The 21,528-nt window shown below is 36.5% G+C and overlaps 3 protein-coding genes across 7 annotated transcripts; 1 reads left to right on the top strand and 2 right to left on the bottom strand.

Moving 5' to 3' along the window:
• Positions 1–653: 653 nt before the first annotated feature.
• cwc15 (CWC15 spliceosome associated protein homolog) lies at positions 654–5,859 on the bottom strand. Of its 2 annotated transcripts, none has more exons than XM_051108711.1 (7): positions 5,783–5,859; positions 4,638–4,778; positions 3,530–3,636; positions 3,339–3,445; positions 3,149–3,256; positions 2,809–2,951; positions 654–942 (listed from the first exon to the last, which is right to left on the bottom strand). In XM_051108711.1, the coding sequence occupies exons 2-7, from the start codon at positions 4,766–4,768 to the stop codon at positions 813–815; spliced, it is 726 nt and encodes a 241-aa protein (XP_050964668.1). In that variant the 5' UTR covers positions 4,769–4,778; positions 5,783–5,859; the 3' UTR covers positions 654–812. The 2 variants fall into 2 exon arrangements, with proteins under 2 accessions (XP_050964668.1, XP_050964667.1); XM_051108710.1 differs by lacking the exon at positions 5,783–5,859 and adding an exon at positions 5,383–5,584.
• A 570-nt stretch (positions 5,860–6,429) lies between these two features.
• fam76b (family with sequence similarity 76 member B) lies at positions 6,430–14,227 on the bottom strand. 2 transcript variants are annotated; one of them, XM_051110847.1, is made up of 11 exons: positions 14,127–14,227; positions 13,777–13,891; positions 13,379–13,443; positions 13,239–13,293; positions 12,995–13,150; positions 10,456–10,637; positions 10,285–10,335; positions 10,116–10,178; positions 9,865–10,000; positions 9,129–9,230; positions 6,430–7,376 (listed from the first exon to the last, which is right to left on the bottom strand). In XM_051110847.1, exons 2-11 carry the CDS (start codon positions 13,861–13,863, stop codon positions 7,287–7,289), a joined length of 987 nt encoding a protein of 328 aa, XP_050966804.1. In that variant the 5' UTR covers positions 13,864–13,891; positions 14,127–14,227; the 3' UTR covers positions 6,430–7,286. The 2 variants fall into 2 exon arrangements, with proteins under 2 accessions (XP_050966804.1, XP_050966805.1); XM_051110848.1 differs by having other exon boundaries at positions 9,865–9,997; positions 13,777–14,223.
• Positions 14,228–15,776: 1,549 nt separating this feature from the next.
• kat5a (K(lysine) acetyltransferase 5a) lies at positions 15,777–21,528 on the top strand. Of its 3 annotated transcripts, XM_051111086.1 has the most exons (15): positions 15,777–15,910; positions 16,022–16,088; positions 16,299–16,367; positions 16,485–16,621; positions 16,779–16,847; positions 17,384–17,557; positions 17,722–17,802; positions 18,170–18,232; positions 18,541–18,789; positions 19,968–20,057; positions 20,278–20,418; positions 20,525–20,618; positions 20,730–20,889; positions 20,975–21,056; positions 21,201–21,528. In XM_051111086.1, the coding sequence occupies exons 1-15, from the start codon at positions 15,896–15,898 to the stop codon at positions 21,333–21,335; spliced, it is 1,626 nt and encodes a 541-aa protein (XP_050967043.1). In that variant the 5' UTR covers positions 15,777–15,895; the 3' UTR covers positions 21,336–21,528. The 3 variants fall into 3 exon arrangements, with proteins under 3 accessions (XP_050967043.1, XP_050967046.1, XP_050967044.1); XM_051111089.1 differs by lacking the exon at positions 16,779–16,847; XM_051111087.1 differs by lacking the exon at positions 18,170–18,232.

Here is a 21,528-nt window from a genome sequence, read left to right as displayed (position 1 = left end):
CTAGTGAAACGATTGGTTATTTCCATAAAAATAATACAATTTATGTACTTTTTAATGTCAAACGCTTGTCTTGTCTTACTCTGCCTGAACTGCCTATATCACTGTTTTACCTTTTTATTAAGGGTGTTTGATCTTCTTTGCACGTTCACTTTGCAAAGACTGGGTCAGTGCTTCTGCAGCAACGTAAGATGATTTTGAAATGATTTTTGAAGTTGAGGGAGAAAATACGACTGGAGATTTCGACATACCCTAACTGTCTTGAGCCAGAATACACAGGGTTCAGGGAGAGCAAGACAAGTTTGAGATTAAAAAGTATTTAAATTGTATTTTTTAAATGACAATAACCAACCATTTCGCTAGATAAGACCCTTCTTCCTCGGTTGGGATTGTTTATAACCATTTAAACTTTTTTTGTAGCCGCATTTAAACATTTTGGAAGTTCAAAATCGGGGCACCATATCAGTACAGAATATGGATAAAAATCCTAAAATGTTTTCCTCAAAAAACAATTTTTTTACAGCTGAAAAAGAAAGACATGAACATCTTGGATGACAAGGGGGTGAGTACATTATCTGTAAATTTTTGTTCTGGAGGTGGACTTGTCTTTTAAAACAACTGGGTCACATACAATAGAAACAGAAGAGAAAAAGCAGTCTATTTTTCCATTCTTTTTTATTGGTACATTTCTTTTACAGACCAACTACTGAAGGGCAGCACATAAAGATTAAAAAGAAAAAGCACATATGATATTTGCTAAAAAGAAAAAAAATGTTTAAAACAAACTGCTGACATACATTTTTATAACATGGCAATCATTTGACATATTTCTCCATGAATTTCTTGTGGAATTCAGAGCGCAGGGTGTCATTAACGAAGCGTTTCTCCTTTCGAGATTCATCCACTCCTTTAGCGCAGTTTTTAAATACGACATCATCATCCCATCTGCCAAAAACAAAATTTGAGAATGTGTTTGAGTGTCATCAATAGTATATCATTGAGCTCTCTCTGTTTTAAAGAATTCGCAATTCCAAGACAAAGCTGTTTTTCCTTCATTCAGTGAGAAAGAAAAAAAAAAAAAAAAAAAAAAAAAAAAAACACCAAACAATATTATTATTATTATTATTATTATTATTATTATTATTATTATTATTATTATTATTAGTGCTGCTAAAAAAGAGCATATTAACACAGGCGATTTATTTTTCCAGTTTAACAGTGTTAAAAATATTTAATGCTCACAACTGCTGTTTCTGTCTCTTTTTTTTTTTTTTTTTTTTTTGACAGGAGTGTGGTTATTTAGTCACAGAACATCTTTACGACCACACTGAATGTGTTATACTGTGGTTGTAGCATGCTTGCTTCAACTGCACGCACAAAAATGGTGGCAAACATCATAGCCTGTGTCATTTCATATTAAAACGTGAATGAAACTACAAGCATCAAGCTCTTAAAGTAATCGCAGCCAAATAACGTAACAACTCAGCTGCTGTGATGTCTATTAATCAAAGAACTAAAGAAAAAAAGAAAAAAAAAAAAGAGGACATCTGTAACTTTTGTAGCTTTAAGAATGAATCTATATTCATTTAGTATTTAATGTTTGATAATATTAAATTTCTATACATTTCCTACTTTCTGAAGTGGAACGGTAAATAATGGGGTTATGTGAAGATGTATTAAGAAATTAGAAGTTATTTTTTAAAATCTAATGTTAAAATTGATAGCTCTCAATTATTCTGTAATGTTGAATAGCTCTCGTCAATGGTTAAATATTAGGAAGAAAATAATTTCCTACAATAATATTGGTATCAGTGATACTCGCCTTCAGTCATAATATTTTAAACAAATATTAAAAATATACAGTTTTTATGTTGTTTCCACATTTTACAAATTATTGCCATATAAAAGTATAATTAAAAACATTAATATTAGGTGGGATTAATCGTGCTTAATTTTAGAAAAAAAGTGTGCGTTTAATTAGTTAATTTTCTTTTATTGATTGACAGCACTTAGTCATTATTATTGCTACTACTGACTTACAAGAATCTTTTAGACCAAATTGACATTTGGACTTGTTGATATTGTCAATCTCAGAGTACATAATATATAAAAGCTATAAAAACAGCAAACAAAACAAAATTACATTAAAAAAGAAAAATAAATTCAGCCGTTGCATTTCATACTACAGTAGTCAACATTTAAAGTGGATCAAAACTTTTCAAAGTTGTCCTAAAACTAAAACAATACGCGTTCTTGTTTTAGGACAACTTTGATTAACTTTTTTGATCCACTTCAAATGTTGACTACTGTATACCTACCTGATGTACTATTGTTAACAATAGTACAAAAATTAAAAATTAAAAAAAAATAAAACAAACAAACATAAAAATTAAAATTATGTCATTAATTACTCATCCTCAACTTCTGAAGGAGAAACTGTTGAATGAAGTCGCTATTTTTGTTTTCTTTGCACACAAAAAGTATTCATGTAGCTCCATAAAATTACGGTTGAACCATAGATGTCACATGGACTATTTTATTGATGTCCTTACTACCTTTCTGGACCTTAAAGGTGGTAGTTGTGTTGCTATGCAGGGTCAGAAAGCGCTTGGATTTCATCAAAAATATCTTAATTTGTGTTCTGAAGATGAACTAAGGTCTTACGGGTTTGGAATGACATGAGGATGAGTAATTAATTACAGACTTTCTTGGTGAACTATTCTTTTAACTACTGTAACTGAAGGTAACTTATTAGAAGAGAAAGAAAACCAAATAACCTTGTTTTACTTATTTTTAACACCATTATATTACCTTCTCTTCACACTGAATGTATTCTGGGTCTGTGTTTTTTGTTGTTGCTGCTGCTGCTGCTGGCCTGCCAGATTGAGCAGTGGATTCCCACTCAGAATATTCTCCATACGTATCCTCTCCTCTTCTGCTTTCTGTTCCCTTTCCTTATTACACACAGACCATAAAAAACACAGCGAAAAAATCAAATCAATAAGATATCAAGCCCAAAAATGATTTAAAATGCACTGTTAGGTTGTTCATAATCACAAAATAAACCAGAACAAGGTGAACAGGGTCATCAGTAAGGGCTTTATTTAGCTGTAATGATCCAAATCGGTTGTAAATTGTCAGTGAGGTTTACCTTCCTCTCCTGCTCCTCAGCTCGCTCCTTTTTGATCTTCTCCAGTTCAGCCAGCAGGGCAGCAGTGTCATCATCACTGTCAGAGCCCGAGTCTGAGTCTTCTTCATCCTAAAACATACACAGACACATCCTTCAAACTGCCATCAAAATCAACCTGCATGCCTACGCATCTATAAGAACATGCATGTACATCAGTGAGGGGATCATCAGCATCCAGGTTGGCAGCAGGAATCTGATCTAAACGTGGCCGCTTGGAGGAGGAGGATGAAGATGAAGACGACGAGGAAGTTGTGTGCTCTAACAGAAAAAAAAAAAAAAAACTGGTTAATTAACACATTTTGACAAAGCCAAAAAACACTGACATAAAATATGTTTCCTCACCTCTTGCTCCTCTGTCTCTGCTCTTAACAGCAACTCTCTCTCTCTCCTCCAGCTCACGTCTGAAATCACGAGCTCTCACCTCCTCTGGGGCATCCTGAGTGGGCTGCCTGCAGGGACACAAATGTATCAGGATGAGTTCATCTTAAAGGGACAGTTCATACAAAAAAAAAAAAAAAAAAAAAAAAAAAAATTTTATATGAACAAAGGTCTTACAGATTTGGAACGAGTTCCAAATCTGTAAGACCTTTGTTCATTTTTGAAATACAAATTAAGATATTTTTTGATGAAATCCGATAGCTTTCTGACCCTGCATAGACAGCAATGCAACTGACACGTGGTGCCCTTGCGAACGCACATCAAAGACTGACACGAAAGAGAAGAAATTGTTGTTGTTTTTGTTTTCTTTGTGCAAAACAGTATTCTAGTAGCTTCATAACATTACGGTTGAACCACTGATGTCAAATGGACCATTTTAACAATGTCCTTACTTTCAAGCTATCCAGAATGTAGATTAGTTTGTTTTTAATCATCAGAACAGTTTTGGAGAAAATTAGCATTACATCACTCTCGCCAATGCATCCTCTGCAGTGAATGGGTGCCGTCACAATGAGAGTTCGAACAGCTGATAAAAACACCACGGTAATCCACAGTCAATCAGTAAACACTTGTGAAGCAAAAAGCTGGGTATGTAGTGCAGAAACAGCCAGAAATGGACATTTTCATTAGAAGATGTGTTATTTTAGTTGGAAGCAACAGTTTGAAGCTAGAAATGTCTTAATGATGGATTTGTTTCTTACAAACACACAGCTTTTCACTTCACAGGATGTTAAATGATGGAATGAATTCGTGTGGATTACTGTAATGTTTTATCAGCTGTTTAGACTCTCATTCTGACAGCACCTGTTTACTGCAAAGGATCCATTGGTGAGCAAGTGATGCAACACTAAATTTCTCCAAATGTGTTCCTTAAATGGCCTGAGAGTGAGTAACTTAAGCAAATTTTCATTTTTGGGTGAACTATTTCTTTAAGTGCAAAGGTGTTATACAAATTCTGTCTTAATAAATGATTCTTTTCCCACAGAGATTTTGTAAAGAACAGCAACTTCACCTGTATTTGATTTTGGTGTGTCCCGGCAGGTCTCTGCTGGAGTACTGTTTAGACAAAGCACTCAGATCACCTTCTCCTTTGCCCCGTCCTCCTCTTGCGGGCTCAAACGTTGGCCTTGCTGCTGTGGTCATCTTCGGTTACCTGAAACGAAAGCATTGTAACACACAAATGCCTTAAGCCTGACATAGCAAAGGTTTATGGATGTTTCAGTTGTTATTAGGATTTCACATAAATACATGACACATGTTTACTTTCCATCACAGCTGTAAAACTCTATTGTTCAATTTGGACAGAGTTCATTCACTGCTATTCATTTTTTAACAGTAAAAAGGGGGACTATTATCTGTTTGTTTATAGACTCTTTGTTCATCTTCATTTTGGTACAAGGATGTTAATGTGGAAGGATAATATCTGTAATCCTGAATTTACCGATTGTGGCCATGCATTGATATGTTATTTTAAAAAGAATAATGTAAACTATCAGTTTGTTTCTGTAGCTAGGTAAATATTAAATTCTTCATAAGTCGTCGAGTGATTCAAAAGCCAATTTTGCGCGTTTACATCAGTTTTAAATATTTAGTCCAACAAACAAGGAGCCTGGGAATATTGTCTTTGTTTAATGAATGCGACAGGAAACATGTGTTACGCCTTTTAATGCCTATAATGCTGGCTGTTTGTCCTGTTAAGTTTTCAATAAAAACATGCTCGCTTTTACGCCACTTACGTTCCATTATTTTACACTCACCTGCAGCAGGACGATATAAATCCAACCCTATTCTTCCAAGTTTATCAACGAGGCTACACGAAATCAAAGTTACGTTACCAGTATCGAAAAACTAACTAAATAACGCGAATCTTTATAAATTTGTCGCTATTAGACCCGCTGTTGTTGCTCCTCAGTGGTATCCCATCAACCACCGCGATTCACATATACAGTCACGTGTACGTGGAGGTTACGGTGGCGGCGGAGGGACAAACATTGCCGCGAAAGCAAATACACCACGGTCTCCCACAGACCTCTGACATGATAATATACAGATCTCAGTTATATTATCTAAATAACAGCGCCTTAACCACCACAAGATTAGGTAAGAATAAGTACAAAGTTGTGCAAATACATAGAAAATGCAGAATCAAAGACCTACGATGTTTACATTCCTGTTGCGCAGACTAGTGCAAGTCTTGAATCTACACTGACACCTAGCAGCGTGGATGCAAACGTTCATGCAAAAGTTTCCTTTTACCGATGGCATTGTAGAAATGCGCACTTCACAGTCAGCCATTAAGTTAATTACACAAATAAATAACATAAGTCTTACCAATTTAAATAAATCATATTCGGTTAGTCACGTGATCTCATACATGATGTCGGCCCCCATGAGGCGACCCGCTCTGTGTTTACACTAAAAGAAGAATCCACAAATGATCAGCATGGACTTTATCAGCATGTTTATTCAAGCTTCATTATTAATCGTTATTCATTAAATATTAATTTGTTCTTACTTCACCAAATAGAATGATCTAATAGGTTTTGCCAAAACCAGAAAGTTCTGATTGCCGTGGTAATTTTAATGTCAATCAGTGCAGTGCAGAGATTTAAATAAAGTCCTTTAACTCCTTTAAAAATCCTTTTAACTAGAATTCCAATAACACATTTGAAAATGAATGTCTGCAAAACAAACTAAAAGCAAAAGTATTTTTGACACAGCATTTAAATAAAAAAATACAAATGCAGAACTATAACCTCATACACTTCCCACCACTTTTAATACATAAGAACAGACACACAAACTGAGGTTTTTACTAGCTTTAATATTCCTGAAACGTCTGTGTTGCAGAAAAAAGAAAAAAAAAAAAAAAGGTACAAAAGTGTCTGACAGTAAAAATATGAGAATGCATGGGGGGGTTGGGGGGACATAAGAGCCCTCACTCACTAAAACAGCAGTGTCTCATACAGGCCTGCAAAATTCATCTCTGAAATATCACTAACACAAAGCCAAACAAAACAGAGTAATCATTTAATATACAAAACCACACAGTTGACCAGGCAGTAAGACATGCAGTAATACAGTCTTTCCATGAGTGTGTGTGTGTGTGAGTGAGAGAGAGAGAGAGAGAGAGAGAGAGAGAGAGAGAGAGAGAGAGAGAGAGAGAGAGAGAGAGAGAGAGAGAGAGAGAGAGAGAGAGAGAGAGAGAGAGAGAGAGAGAGAGAGAGAGAGAGAGAGAGAGAGAGAGAGAGAGAGAGAAAAAGAGATGAATTTAGCATCTATAAAAACTGTTCAGCATATCTGACACGTTCAATTCATAACATTTCAGTACATTTGTCGACAGTTCTTCTGCTTCCTTTCGATCAGTTTTCTTAAGTTCTATAACGTTTTGCATATGAGATCTGAGGCTGGATTCAGCCTGGGCTCCTGTAATGGCTCTATACAGTTATGTCTGTTTTGTAAATACATGTGATTACTAAAACCGCTGAGAACAGCCAGAGAAAATAAAACAATTATAATAATAATTTGAGATTTTTGCATATGTGACATCATCAGAATAATAAAACAACACACAGAGAAACTGTGAGCAATGGAGGGTGAAGCTTCCTCACAGTAATGACACATCAGGGCAAGGGGTCATTCTTATGGCGTGAGGTCATTGCTATGGTAACAGCAGTGAGCTGCTGCTGCGGTCAAACTTCTTGCCTTTCGAGAGTGCAGCAACTTGTTTCAGCAATTCTCTGTTCTTCGCCTAAGAGACATATACAAACAAACCACAGCTGGTGAAAAATATGAACTCTGTAAAACTTTTTAGAGAAATATATTTTTTTTTTTTTTTTTTAAGTGCCCCTATCATGGCATTTTGAATAGTGTAATGTGGCTGTATTTAAAGGAGACGTTCACTTCCAGAACAAAAATTTACAGATAATTTACTCACTCCCTTGTCATCCAAGATGTTCTTGTCTTTCTAAAGTACAATTTATATACTTTTTAGTCTTAAATGCTTGTCTTGTCTAGCTCTGGGATGCGCATGTGAACTCTGTAATTCAGGTCAATACAGTTAAGGCATATCGAAAAACTCCCATCTCATTTTCTCCTCTAATTTCAAAATCATCCTACATCGCTGCAAAAGTACCGACAAAGTAAACGTGCAAAGAGGGTCAAACACCCTTTACAAAAAAAAAGGTAAAACAGCAGTGTAGGATGATTTTGAAGTTGGAGAAAAAGAGATGGGAGTTTTTCGACATACCCTAAATGTACTGACCCGGATTACACAAAGTTTGCATGCACATCACACAGCTAGACAAGATGGGCATTTGAGGTTAAAAAGTATATAAATTATACGTTTTTATTTCCTTTTTTTTTTTTTAGAAAATAACCAATCATTTCCCTAGATAAGACCCTTGGCTGGGATCGTTCAGAGCCCTTTGAAGCTGCATTTAAACGGCCTTTTGGAAGTTCAAACTCACAGGCACCATAGACGTCCACTATATGGAGATAATTCCTGAAATGTTTTCCTCAAGAAACAATTTCTTTACGACTGAGACAAAAAGACACAAACATCTTGGATGACAAGGGGGTGAGTAAATTATCTGTACATTTTTGTTCTGGAAGTGAACTTCTCCTTTAAATGTAAACAGTCAAAGTTGTAAAGCCGAAAGTGCATGATAAATAACGGTATTGTCTATCAAAATAAAGAATCGACTCCGAACAGCCTGAACGTTTGCAATTCGAATCCCACTTCCATAACAACTACACGGACATAATGCCAGCCTATGTTCTACGTTGGCCGGCTGCGAACAACTTAACCCACCCTCAGACTGCTTCTCTAAATTTTGGGGAGTTCAAAACGGAATTTACAAAAAACTCTTGAAAGATGGCTCAGTACCCAGTTTATTTGAACCAGCAGGCTCCACTGAATCACAACCTGCAAGTATGATAAATAACAGATGTTTATATTTTCTATTGAGCGTTCAAAATACACAACTATGACAATGTGTGGATCGTTTTCAACGCGCTGTATGCGTTAGACCGATCACAACATACTGACCAAACAGAGCAGAGTAGGTTAACGGAAAGGAGGGGTTTAGAGAGACTAAATCTTTGAACTGCTTCGAACTAATTGTTTAAGAATTGCTGGAAAATCAGGTAATATTAAACGCATATTTTGAAAAAACTAAATGTTTTTTTTAGACCTTGCATGCATGTAAACCTATTGTAGAAAACTCAGCTTTGCATCACAGGAATGAATTACATTTTAAAATATATTCATAAAGAAAACTTACTTAAAATAGTCTTGGCGAGCATAAGAGACTTCTTTCAAAAACACTAAAAACACATCTTACCAACCCCAAACTTAAGAACGGCAATTTTTCAAAGTGCTCATTCACATCAGACACATTTCCCACAGTATTCAAATAATAATAATAATAAAAAAAAAAGTATTAAAATGCTTAAAATAATGAATTATGATGTGTGACGAAGGGTGTACTGTGTAAGTGACCTGTTGTTGCTCCATGGCCTCTTTGTGCGCTTTCTCCATGTTGTTCATCTTCACCCGCATATTTGACTCCTGATACTGAAAGTCTGCCTTCAGCTCTGTCAGCTAAAACAGTAAACAAAGTTATGAAATGACATTTTCAAAATATTAAAGAACAGAAGTCATTTTCCCAAAGTTGCTAGCTGTGTGCTGATATCATTTATGGCAATGGACCAGTTTTCCTTATGTTTCATTACCAAACAAACCAGCACAGAAACATTTCTAAACAAATTAACAACCATAAACAAACTGAAGACAGCCTCTAGAGAATTTCTCACTATTTTATTAACAAACCAAAAAAATCTTTCAATTCATAAGTTGGAATTTAACTGAATTGGCCACACTGCATAGGAAGCTCAACTGGAGTAACCAAAAACAGGGATTTGCACAACAACTGCAAACCCAAATTCACATAAACAAAATCTTTATCTATACTTATGGGCTTCTAGTAACAGCTCAAACATTTGAGCATAATTATCACCTGGGTGGCTGAGCAGACAACAGTCTGATAATGTTAACAAATACATTATCAATTTCTATGTGCCATTTCTGGCATCTGATTTTGCGTTTGTGCCTTATAAAAATATGACTGAATCACATGATTTAGCGAGTCAGAATCATGAAAGAGCTGCAGCTACACAAATTGTGAACATTCCATGTGCATATTGCACCAAAGCCAGGAAGCAGCATTAGAAGTTACCTTCCTGTCTTTCTCAAGGATGGTCTGGTCTCTCTGCTGGAGCATGCGCTTCAATGACATCACTTCTTCTTTCAGTTGACTAATCAAGATGAAGTTGTCTGTGCCTCCAGAATCCATTGACTGAGTGATTGAACTACTGAAAGGAAGGAAAAAGAAATGTTTAGCATTAAACGAGTAAATGTGTCAGCCTGTCCGAACTGGATGGACAGAGACAGACAGATAGAGAGATGATTACAGTGAGAAGTAATTACCTGTCTCCATTAGATGGCTTTGTCTCAAGTTTGGGTTTTTTCTTTGGCGTTTCCTTCTGAATGCTACACAAGAAAAGCGAGTCAATACATCTCAACACAATCTCACGCCATGGACAAAAACACACTGGCCATCCACCTGTGTGTATTTAAAAAAAAAAAAACATCTCACCTCTGCTTCCACAGTCCCTGATCCTGCTCTGGACTTAGAGTACCACTTATTCTGTAACACACATACACAGGAAAGCATTTTTGTAAGGTTTTTCACTAAAGTTTGTATTTTTGTTACTGGACGCTGATGCACTTTGGTTGCTTGTTTCTGTATTATATCGTTCATGCTTACTTGTGATGCGAACTTCCGTGTCTGTGGTGCTGATGATGATGATGGTGTCGTTGATGTTCTTTCTCACTGAGGGACGAAGAGTTAGAGTGGGAAGAGCCAAGGCCTTTCCGCTGCTCTTTCGTTTTTTGGAGAACACGACGATACGACAGTGTGCAGAGCCAACACAAGAGCTTCCCATCCACCTGCAGAATGAGAGAATACACATCTGCATTAAGTGTGCTCAGGGTTTCATACAACAGTCAAAGACAGACATGGAAGAGAAGAACATTTTAAATAAAATCATTATTTTTGTTCTTTTTGCACACAAAAAGTATTCTCATACATTCATAACATTACGGTTGAACCACTGATGTGACATGGACTATTTTAACAACGTCCTTACTACCTTTCTGGGCACTGAAAGCTCAGATATCATCATCAGAAAGCTCGCGGATTTCATCAAAAATATCTTAATCTATCTTAAATTCTGTTCTGACAACGAATCTTACATAAAGGCGAGTAATTAATGACAGAATTTTCATTTTTGGGTGAACAATCCCTTTAATAATGACATGTGGATGCTACAGAAGTTCTGTAAGATGCAATCAGATTCAAGATATGAGTGTAATATCTAAAAATCTATCTAGCATAACCAAATCGATTTGCTAAATGAATGTTTTCAAACAGGTTGACCTTTAAAAAAAAACAAAAAACAAATTTATACCACCTTAAAAGACATCTACGCATCTCAAAATACACAATGCACTGCTGATCATAAACCTTTAAAGGAGAAGTCCACTTCCAAAACAAAGATTCACATATAATGTACTCACCCCACTGTCATCCAATTCTGTGTATTCTGGCTCAAGACGGTTAGGGTATGTTGAAAAACTCCAACTGTATTTTCTTCCTCAACTTCAAAATCATCTTACATCGCTGCAGAAGTACCGACCCAGTCTTTGCAAAGTGAACATGCAAAGATGATCAAACACCCTTAACAAAAAAAGGTAAAACAGCGATATAGGGCGATTCTGAAGCTGAGGGAGAACATAAGATGGGAGTTTTGAGACATACCCTAACTGTCATGACCCAGAACAAAAACAGTTTAGGTAGAATGAGACAAGATGAGCGTTTGACATTAAAAAGTATATAAATTGTATTATTTTCATGAAAATAACCACTACACAAGACCCAACTTCCTCGGCTGGTATCATTTACAACTGCATTTGGGATTGTTTGAAGCCGCATTTAAACTGCATTTTGGAAGTTCAAAATCGGGGCACCATATCAGTCCATTATATGAAGAAAAATTCTGAAATGTTTTCCTCAAAAAACAATTTCTTTATGATTGAAGAATGAAAGACATTAACATCCTGGATGACAATGGGGTGAGTACATGGTATGTGAATCTTTGTTTTGGAAGTGGACTTCTCCTTTAAAGCTGGCTGATCAGTTATTGGAGGGAGGAGAAGGCCTTAAAAGATTAGTTTGCTCCAGAATTAAAATTTCCTGATAGTTTACTCACCCCTATGTCATCCAAGATATTCATGTCTTAATTTCTTTCCGACTGAAAATAGAAAGGTTTTTGAGGAAAACATTTCAGGATTTTTCTCCATATAATGGACTTCAATGGGGATCAGCGTGTAGAAGGTCAAAATCAGTTTCATTGCAGCTTCAAAGGGCTCTACACGATCCCAGCCGAGAAATAAGGGTATTGCCTAGCGAAACAATCAGTCATTTTCTAATAAAAATAAAAAACTTTAACCACTAATCCTCATCTTGCTTCTTCCATTCTGTAGTTATGTTGGGAGTAAACGGAAATATCAACCCAGTATTTACAAGTGTGGAGGAGGACCATTTAAAAATTGTTATGTGTCGAATGACACACATTTATGTTTTTGTATCAGTTTATGGTTTAAAATCATCTGGTTGTATGTGCATCCTGGATATTTAAATCTTTTGAAACCTAAAAGATTTCTTCCACTAGGAAAAAATGTGACCTTTCCAACGCGATTACATAATGTGTGAAGTCATAGTTGTGCATTTGTGGTAGTATGTAATGTTTTTAGAAAATTACTAATTGTTTCACTAGATAAGCCCTTGTCTCATGTAGAGCCCTTTGAAGCCTCACTGAAACTGCAATTTGGACCTTCAAACCACTATATGTCCACTATATGTTTTCCTCAAAAGCCATAATTTCTTTTCAACTGAAGACAGGCATGAGCATCTTCGCTGACGTGGGGGTGAGTAAATTATCAGGAAACTTTAATTCTGGAGTGAACTAATCCTTTAATGTTTCAGCTCAGTGTTGTGCCTAAACCAACAGCAGTTTAGTGCAACTTGTCCAGTAATTAATGACAGACATGATGACTGAGTGTTTGATGCTGAACGAAGCTGTGTAAGCTCCTGCTTTCAATGTGCTGAAATCTGGAAACAGTGACTGTCCAATCTGTCATAGCAGAGTGAATCACATCACATACATGAAGTGAGAGAGATCACAGCCAGAGCGTGTGGATGACTAATAAGACAGAAGAAGAACGTGCATGTGTGATTTGGTCACCTTCCTCCTTCCTTCGTCCTTCCTGTCGAAGGCACACTGCTGCTTGCACTGTTCGCAGGTCTGCGGAGGGCCGTACTTCTTCTCAGAGTTGGTGCAGCGCTGACATTTGGTCCCAATGAATGCAGCAATAATGTTACAGTACTGACATGGCTTCGGCTGAAAATAGAGGAAAAAGATATGCGTTAGCACACACATCTGTGGGATTTGTAGTTATTTATACATATATACACTCAAGTGAACTTACTGTCCCAAACTGTTTGACATTCTGTGCGCATTTCTTACAGATAGTGTTGGTTTTGCTGAAAAAAGAAAAAAAGACAGATTTCCATTAGCACAGAAATTGAGAAGGAATTGCGTTCCCCACTTTGGTTGTAAGTCTCTTACCTCTCCTGCTGAAACTCTGACCTGCAGTAGGTGCATTTCACTATAGGGTGAGCGATCCGACACTCCTGAGAGGAAGAAACAACCAATGATACGCTATAGACTTTAAAGATTGCTCTCGTCCAGTGTTAAATGTGTGTTCTGTGTATGTAGGTGTGTAAACACGCCGCTAAGAATCTAACAAGAGCAGTGGAGCTTAGCACAATTACAATTTCATGTATGACTGGTGGGCTGTGTATCTTAAAACAGGTTTCAAGACAGCAGTGGTGTTTTAGCTTAAATATAAGGTTAGAATGCTTCCACCGTTCACCACTGACGCTTACACAACTCACTGACCTTACACAGGACACACACTTTTTAACCCCAGACTCTTTAAGCGCATGTAAACAGTACGCTCTCACCTTGCAGAGCTGCTGGCCCTGCGACAACTCCTCGAACGGGAACCGCTGGTTACACTTGGTGCAGGCGTACAGGGCCGATGTGGCCATCACAAACCCCACAAACACACAGTTACCGCTACTGATAAAATATAACACTTAGGCGCACACGGCCTTTAACACATGCGATAAAGCGAGACCTGAGCAGATTTAATCCCAATTAAAACTGCACTTAATCCCGATAAATAAAACGGATCCAACCATCTAAAACTGCTCTGCGAATACTATTATAAAAACATCAGTGGCCTAAACTCATGATTGAGAACTACATATAAACTCATATATCGTTGTACGTAAAAAGAATAACTAAAAACCTGATTTCATTTCTCGGTTTTTCGGCTCCTGGTGAGATTTTTTCGCTTTCTCCTTTTTGTATCTCAGTCGACGCACGAACCGGATGCGACCTGTGACTACAAAGGAAAGACTCAGCAGCCAATCAGGTGCCAGCGCCGATGGGCGGGAAGAATAGGTTTGAAAAACCAGCACCAATCAGAGAACTTGTCCCGCCTCTTTAAAAAACTACGTATTGTTTTTTGTGACGTGTTTGTGATGTAAAGCTCTCACCCTTTCTTGTGCGTTCGAGTGAAACTGGAAAGAGAACGACTGTAAGGAGCTCCATTGTGGCTCAGGCAGGAAATTTGAGTTTTCTTGAACAAAACTAAACATAAAAGATGAAAGAATGGTGTCTATTAGAAGCTATAGCTTCCTTGTGGAATGTAGACAACCGTGTTGTAATCTGGAAATAATTTAAGTAACTGTATGATTAATTCAAATCACAGTGGTGATATTTAAGGAATATTTAATATGATTACTAGTGATTTTCAGCAGCAACCCCCGTTTCAGTTACTTAGAGCTCTAGAGAGCACTAAAGATTAACAAGAAAAAATAAAATAATTTCAGCAGGCACATGTTCCAGATTCCAATAAATACAAAAATAGTTAGATAACACTATTACACTATTACTCTTTTTAATATTTGACCCTCAGCTATTTTTAATCACAGTTTTGAAGTACTGTATTCTTGCCTAATTAAAGGGTTCTCTGCTTATTGTGCATTTAGTATTCACTTTAGGCTCTGAACCTGATACATACAAACTTTTTGTAAGAAATGCTCTAGCTGTAATATTTAAACTAAACATAGAGTACGTGTTTTTATTATTAATTTTAGTGTTCCTTAATCTTTCAAATTGGACATTTGACAGTAAATGCCACAAATAAACAAATTTTTTTATCTAAAAGTCTAATTTCATCAGCACATTTCATCGCAGTTAACCTCACAGTATTTCGTGTTTGCTCCTTACACATTTTCTTACTCACTGTTCTACATGTAAATGCAAAAACAATCCAAAACACAACAAAAGCAGTAATATTGTGAAATATATTTACTATTTAAAATAACTGCTTTTTAATACATTTCAATATTCCTGTGATCAAAAGTACATTTTCAGCATCATTACTCCAGTCGTCAGTGTCACATGATCCTTCAGAAATCATTCTAATATGCTGATTTACCGTTCAAGAAACATATTATTATTATTATCAATATTTTAAACAGTTGAGTACATTTTTTAGGATTTATTGATGAATAGAAAGATCTAAAGATCAGCATTTATCTGAAACAAAAAGCTCATACATTATACACTATGCACTATTACAGAAATATTTTTGAGCAGCAAATCAGAATATTAGAATGATTTCTGAAGGATCATGTGACGAGTAATGATGCTAAAAAATCAGCTTTGAAATCACATAAATAAATTACATTTTAAACTATATTCAAATAGAAATCAGTTATTTCTAAATAGTAAAAATATTTCAAAATTGTTACTATTTTGCTGTATTTTGGATCAAATAAATGCAGGCTTGGTGAACAGAAATTCTTTAAAAAACAAAAAATCTAAAAACGTTTGACTGGTAGTATAATTTACTATATAAACACTACAGATAGAAAAAACAATGATAGCCATACCGGCTAAAATAATTTTATCAATTATAGTTCAGTAGTATAGTGCGTCACTCAATGCAAAATGAACGCGACTGGCGTGCTACTGTAACGCGCATATTTGTGCGACTGATAAAAAAAGATGGCGGATCACTCGGTGAGTAATGGAGAGGCAGTGGGTTTCTATGTCGTCTTGGTGGCGATTTAAATGGCATTTGTTCTGTCTTTGTTGGTTATTGTACTTTATAATTGCGTTATGTCCTCATAGGTTGAGATCACAGAGGGCTGTCGCCTTCCTGTACTGCGAAAAAACCAAGAAAATGAAGACGAGTGGCGTAAGTATCAGCCTGACAGATGCGTATAGAACGTACACAGAACACTAGCAGCTTCTCTGCCTTACATGTCAGCGCTCATGTATACAAAAGCAGCTACATGCGAATAGCAGCATAATAATATATATTTATATGTTTATATACAAGTTGATATAATCAAGGATTTAACTGTTTACTTGATTAAAAGAAATGTATAATTTTGTCCCTTCGTAGCTTTGGCTGAAATTCTCAGTGTCAAAGACAACCCTGGGAAAAAGCTCTACTATGTCCACTATATTGACTGTGAGTATTAGCTATTGGCTTTGGTCTTTAGTAAATACTGGTCACTTACCTAATTTCTTGCCCTCAGAGTGTTTATTTCAAAGAAGAAACACTGATAAATGTGTTGTATGTTTGAAGTCAATAAGCGCCTGGATGAATGGGTTACTCCAGACCGCCTGGATATTAAGAAGCTCCAGTTTCCCAAGAAAGAGGCAAAGACTCCCATGAAGAATGGCCTGCCTGGGTCTCGCCCAAGCTCCCCAGAGAGAGATGTGGTAAGCGAAACTATTCTGTATACCGCGGCTCTAGACATAGAAATAACTCTCCCCCACTTCAGTGGCAGATGTATACAGTATATCATACGGAGCTGTTTTCAAATTTGCATGCTGTTCAGTCTGTTTACCATCTCTCTCACTTTCTGTTCAAATTTAGAAGAAGAGTCTAGATCTCCATGTTCAGTCTGCTTCAGCTCCTTCAAGAGGCAAAACCCTCCCCACACCGGTACAGACGATCCCTGCCCATTCTGTTTTGCTGATCAATCTGTACAGCAAGAATTTACGATGAATGGGCTGCATTAAAGACTAATTTGAAAAAGCTCATTAGACATGTTTCAAACAGTGTGAGGGATGCAGTTTTTGCCTCGTCTCAATTTAAACTGCAGATAGCAGCTTGTGTGACGTAAATTAAAAATGTTTATTGCAAAATAACATTAGCATTGTAAAAGGAATTCTGTAAGATTAAGTCTTTGACAGGTTACAAGTTATAATGTATGTCTAAAATACTAGATATATTTAGATAAAAAAGTTGTTTCATGTTTCATTTTGCAATCTGAATGTAAAAGCTCTCAATACTGCCAGACCACATTAATTAGAACATTCTCATTACTCATAATTTATTTTCATGAGGTAAGTGGCAGAAGTCTATTCATGGTTATGTTTTTAGGTATGAAGGATTTTAGCACTTTTTAAAAAATGTTCCATTCACTTTCTGTGCTGAGAAGAAAACACTAGCTGTCTTGTTTCTGTCTCATCTTACAGAAGAGGAAAGCAGAATCAGTCTCTTTGGCAACACAAGTGACAGCAGCGACTCCAGTGCCTTCACTTCCTAGTTCTGCGGAAGCGAGTCAGGCCTCTGTCTACCCAGCAATGAGAGATACTTCTTTCAGCATTAAATCCAGAGACGAGCATGAACCACTCACCTCCCTCACCACAGTAAGAAATGACTGTGTTTGAAACAATTCGAGAATAGTTTGTCTCTTCTTACATAATATTTAAATAAAAAATTCATTGTCAAGTATGTAGTTTTTTTTTTTTTTTTAATATCATTTTAAAAATCAAACCTTTCTTTTGTTTCCTCTGCTCCTTCCTTCTGGAAGAATGGCACAACGTCCATCCAGCGTCATCTCATTCCTCCTCAGCCTGGGAGAAAAAGAAAAAGTTGTGGAGGGACAGACGAGGTATGTCCTGATGTCCTGGAGCTAAAAATCAATATAACATGAAGATTATGCTGTAAAGTGTGCAGCATCTGTTAAAATTAGGATTGTAAGGTTAGGATTAGGATGTTTTAGGGAACTTCTTTTTATCTCATGAAGGTGCTTTGTTTTACTATTAGTTAACAATAGTACTATTGTTATATAGGTGAAATATTGTATAATTACACAAATTGTGCTATGCAGAGTTATATTAGAAAGCTGAGTTTGGTTTCCAACCAAAACCAAATCCTTCAAATGTTTTCCACTGAAATTTTGCTTTCTGCTCTACTAGGAAGGCTTGCCTTCCGCCATTTAAAATTCCCAAAGCTTTGCAACCCCTTGTGTTTTCTAGATGGTAAAGATGTTCCAGAATAACAGCCCTCGCTGCTCCACCGTCTATTTGCTGCCAGGAGAGGTCCGGCTCCTTTACTTTCCATTGCTTTTGCTTGAGTGTCTTGTCAGAATGGAGGCTTAGGGCTGTTAAAGAATCAGATTATAAATAGAATGGATTTTTAAATGAAGCAATAGAATCTATTGCACTGAATACATAAGTATATATTTTTGTTAAGGAATCAGGTAAAAAAAAAAAAGAAAAAAAAGAAAAGAAATTCACATGAGACCAACAAACATTTTTTTTTTTTTTTTTAAAGTACGAAGGACATTCACTTTCTTTATGTATTGATGTTTCGTACTATTCTCCCTGACTGTACTCTCTGATCTCAGGACTCTCAGGACAGTTCTGATGGAATCCCATCTGCCCCGCGCATGACTGGAAGCTTGGTGTCCGACCGCAGTCATGATGACATTGTGACGCGCATGAAGAACATAGACTGTATTGAGCTGGGCCGGCACAGACTGAAGCCTTGGTACTTCTCTCCGTACCCACAGGAGCTCACCTCTCTGCCCATTCTGTACCTCTGTGAATTCTGTCTCAAATACCTCAAGAGCCTCAAATGTCTCCAAAGACACCTGGTAAGAGTAGTTTCAAGACGTTAGGCTTAAGATGCGGTCATTGTCCACTGTCAGTGCATAAAGCACATCACACACTGAAGTCACATTTAAACCAAGCAGCTTTCTCTTGGTCAGTGAAGCATATTTGTGTTTGCTTAGGGAACATTTTCACCCTGGTGCAAATTGCACAGATTCCTAATGAAATTTTGCAAATGGTAAATGTGACCACATGTTTAAATAGCTAATATAGAAACACATATTTTGTATAGAATTGGTATTAAATTTAATCAGGGTCAGAAATTAACAAGGGCTTATGACAAAAATGCCACCAACATAAACAAAAATGCCCCATAAATTCAAGACAAAGAGGCAAAAAATGTCTCCGCACTATTAAACAATGTATTACAGCTGCCACAATTAAAATGAAATGTGAAAATGAATAAAAGAGTCTTTCTGCGGAATTACATTTAGATCCACTCACACTGCATCAGATTGCTTAACGTGCTGTTTTGTGCAATGTTGAGCCTTATAACCAATCAAACCAGTCCTATAATTTAGATTGGCTAAAATTTTTTAAAAAGTGTATTGTTATAGATAAAAACAGTTATAAAATAACAGTTTAAAATATTAATTAAAGTAATTGGGTTAATGAAAGTATTTGACATTAAAGGAGAAGTCCACTTCCAGAACAAAGATTTACAGATAATGTACTCACCCCCTTGTCATCCAAGATGTTCATGTCTTTCTTTCTTCAGTCGTAAAGAAATTGTTTTTTGAGCAAAACATTTCAGCATTTTTCTCCATATAATGGACTGATATGGTGCCCCGATTTTAAACTTCCAAAATGCAATTTAAATGTGGCATCAAATGATCCCAAATGCGATTGTAAACGATTCCAGCCGAGGAAGAAGGGCGAAACGATTGGTTATTTTCATAAAAATAATACAATTTAAATACTTTTCAATGTCAAATGCTCGTCTTGTCTTGCTCTGAACATGAACATCTTGGATGACAAGGGGGTGAGTGCATTATCTGTAAATCTCTGTTCTGGAAGTGGACTTCTCCTTTAAAGACAGTGTAGTTTATTATAAAAATTGCCTCACGAATGTAAAAAATGCCCCTGAAATATTGCCCCTTAACGAAATAGTTCATTTTGGACCCTGCATTTAATAAAACTATTACTCCTCCTTGTTTTCCAGACAAAGTGCAACCTTCGGCATCCACCAGGAAATGAGATCTACCGCAAAGGAACCATCTCCTTTTTCGAAATAGATGGCAGAAAAAACAAGGTGTGTAATAAGAAACAAACAAAATTGTGATTTGACACAAATAACTGAAGAATGATGTTGTTTATGTGGCTAAACATAATCAAGAATATGTAAATGTTGCTGTTTGGACACTTTTCCTCTGACAGGGTCCAGTGCACATGTTGTAGCATGTACTATACATCTTTTTTGGTCTCTTCATGGTCTTTGAAATCTATTTTAAATCTTTTCTTTCACTGCACAGGCATATTCCCAAAATTTGTGTTTATTGGCCAAATGCTTCCTGGACCATAAGACGCTGTACTACGACACAGATCCTTTCCTCTTCTATGTTATGACGGAGTATGACTCAAAGGGTTTCCATATAGTCGGCTACTTCTCAAAGGTATATTCTTTCTCTGCTGGCATCTGTTATATGTTTTTTTAATCCTTCAAACATTTGCTTGTGCTATATTCAGCACTGTAATGTCGTTTTTCCTTTTTCATTAAAGGAGAAGGAATCAACAGAAGACTACAATGTGGCCTGTATCCTGACCTTACCACCTTATCAGAGAAGAGGCTATGGCAAACTACTAATTGAGTTCAGTGAGTAATTTTTCAGTTCTCATGACTAGTCAAATTGAGTTAAATTATATTTTTGCTTAATAATTTGCTAAATGTTGTGGGGCTTGTTTCACATCTCATCTTGTCTCCAAGGTTATGAGCTTTCAAAGGTGGAAGGAAAGACAGGTACCCCAGAGAAACCCCTGTCTGATTTGGGCCTGCTCTCGTACCGTTCATACTGGTCCCAGACCATTCTGGAGATACTCATGGACCTTAAATCAGAGAATGGAGAGCGGCCACAGATCACCATCAAGTACGTGCCCACTGTTTGTACTGTACTAAGGAAATACTTTGTAGGCACAGTTTCCTAGCAGTGTTCTTACTTTTGCTGTTCTTAGTGAAATCAGCGAGATCACGAGTGTCAAGAAAGAGGATGTGATATCAACTCTTCAATACCTCAACCTCATCAATTACTACAAGGTAAAAAAAAAAATCACATTCAATGAAAGGATGCACCTTTTTCAATTTGAATTATTTTAAGGTAGAAAGTCATATACTTTGCTAATTCAGATACTAAAAGGGGGGGTGTCTCAGCATGATTGGTTTTGCTCTTCTACATTGCAGGGTCAATATATCCTCACCTTGTCTGAGGACATAGTGGAAGGTCACGAGCGTGCCATGCAGAAACGCCACCTCCGCATTGATCCCAAATGCTTGCATTTCACTCCTAAAGACTGGAGCAAGAGGGGGAAGTGGTGAAGCACAGAAGAGGGCCACTTGTTCAAAGATACAGACAAGAAATAAAACCAACATAAATACTGTAAATAGGCTTGTATTTATGTACGTGTATGGTTTTTGTATAAAGCATTTGTCCATAAATATTTTGAGCAATTTCAAAAATGTAACTGAATGTGATGCGAAAATAAACAGTCTGTTTGGGTTTATTAACACA

The sequence above is a fragment of the Labeo rohita genome, chromosome 5 (assembly GCF_022985175.1).
Source record: "Labeo rohita strain BAU-BD-2019 chromosome 5, IGBB_LRoh.1.0, whole genome shotgun sequence".
Lineage (NCBI taxonomy): Eukaryota > Metazoa > Chordata > Actinopteri > Cypriniformes > Cyprinidae > Labeo > Labeo rohita.
The sequence above is the reverse complement of the archived record's forward strand: the minus strand, read 5'-3'. Positions and strand labels throughout refer to the sequence as shown.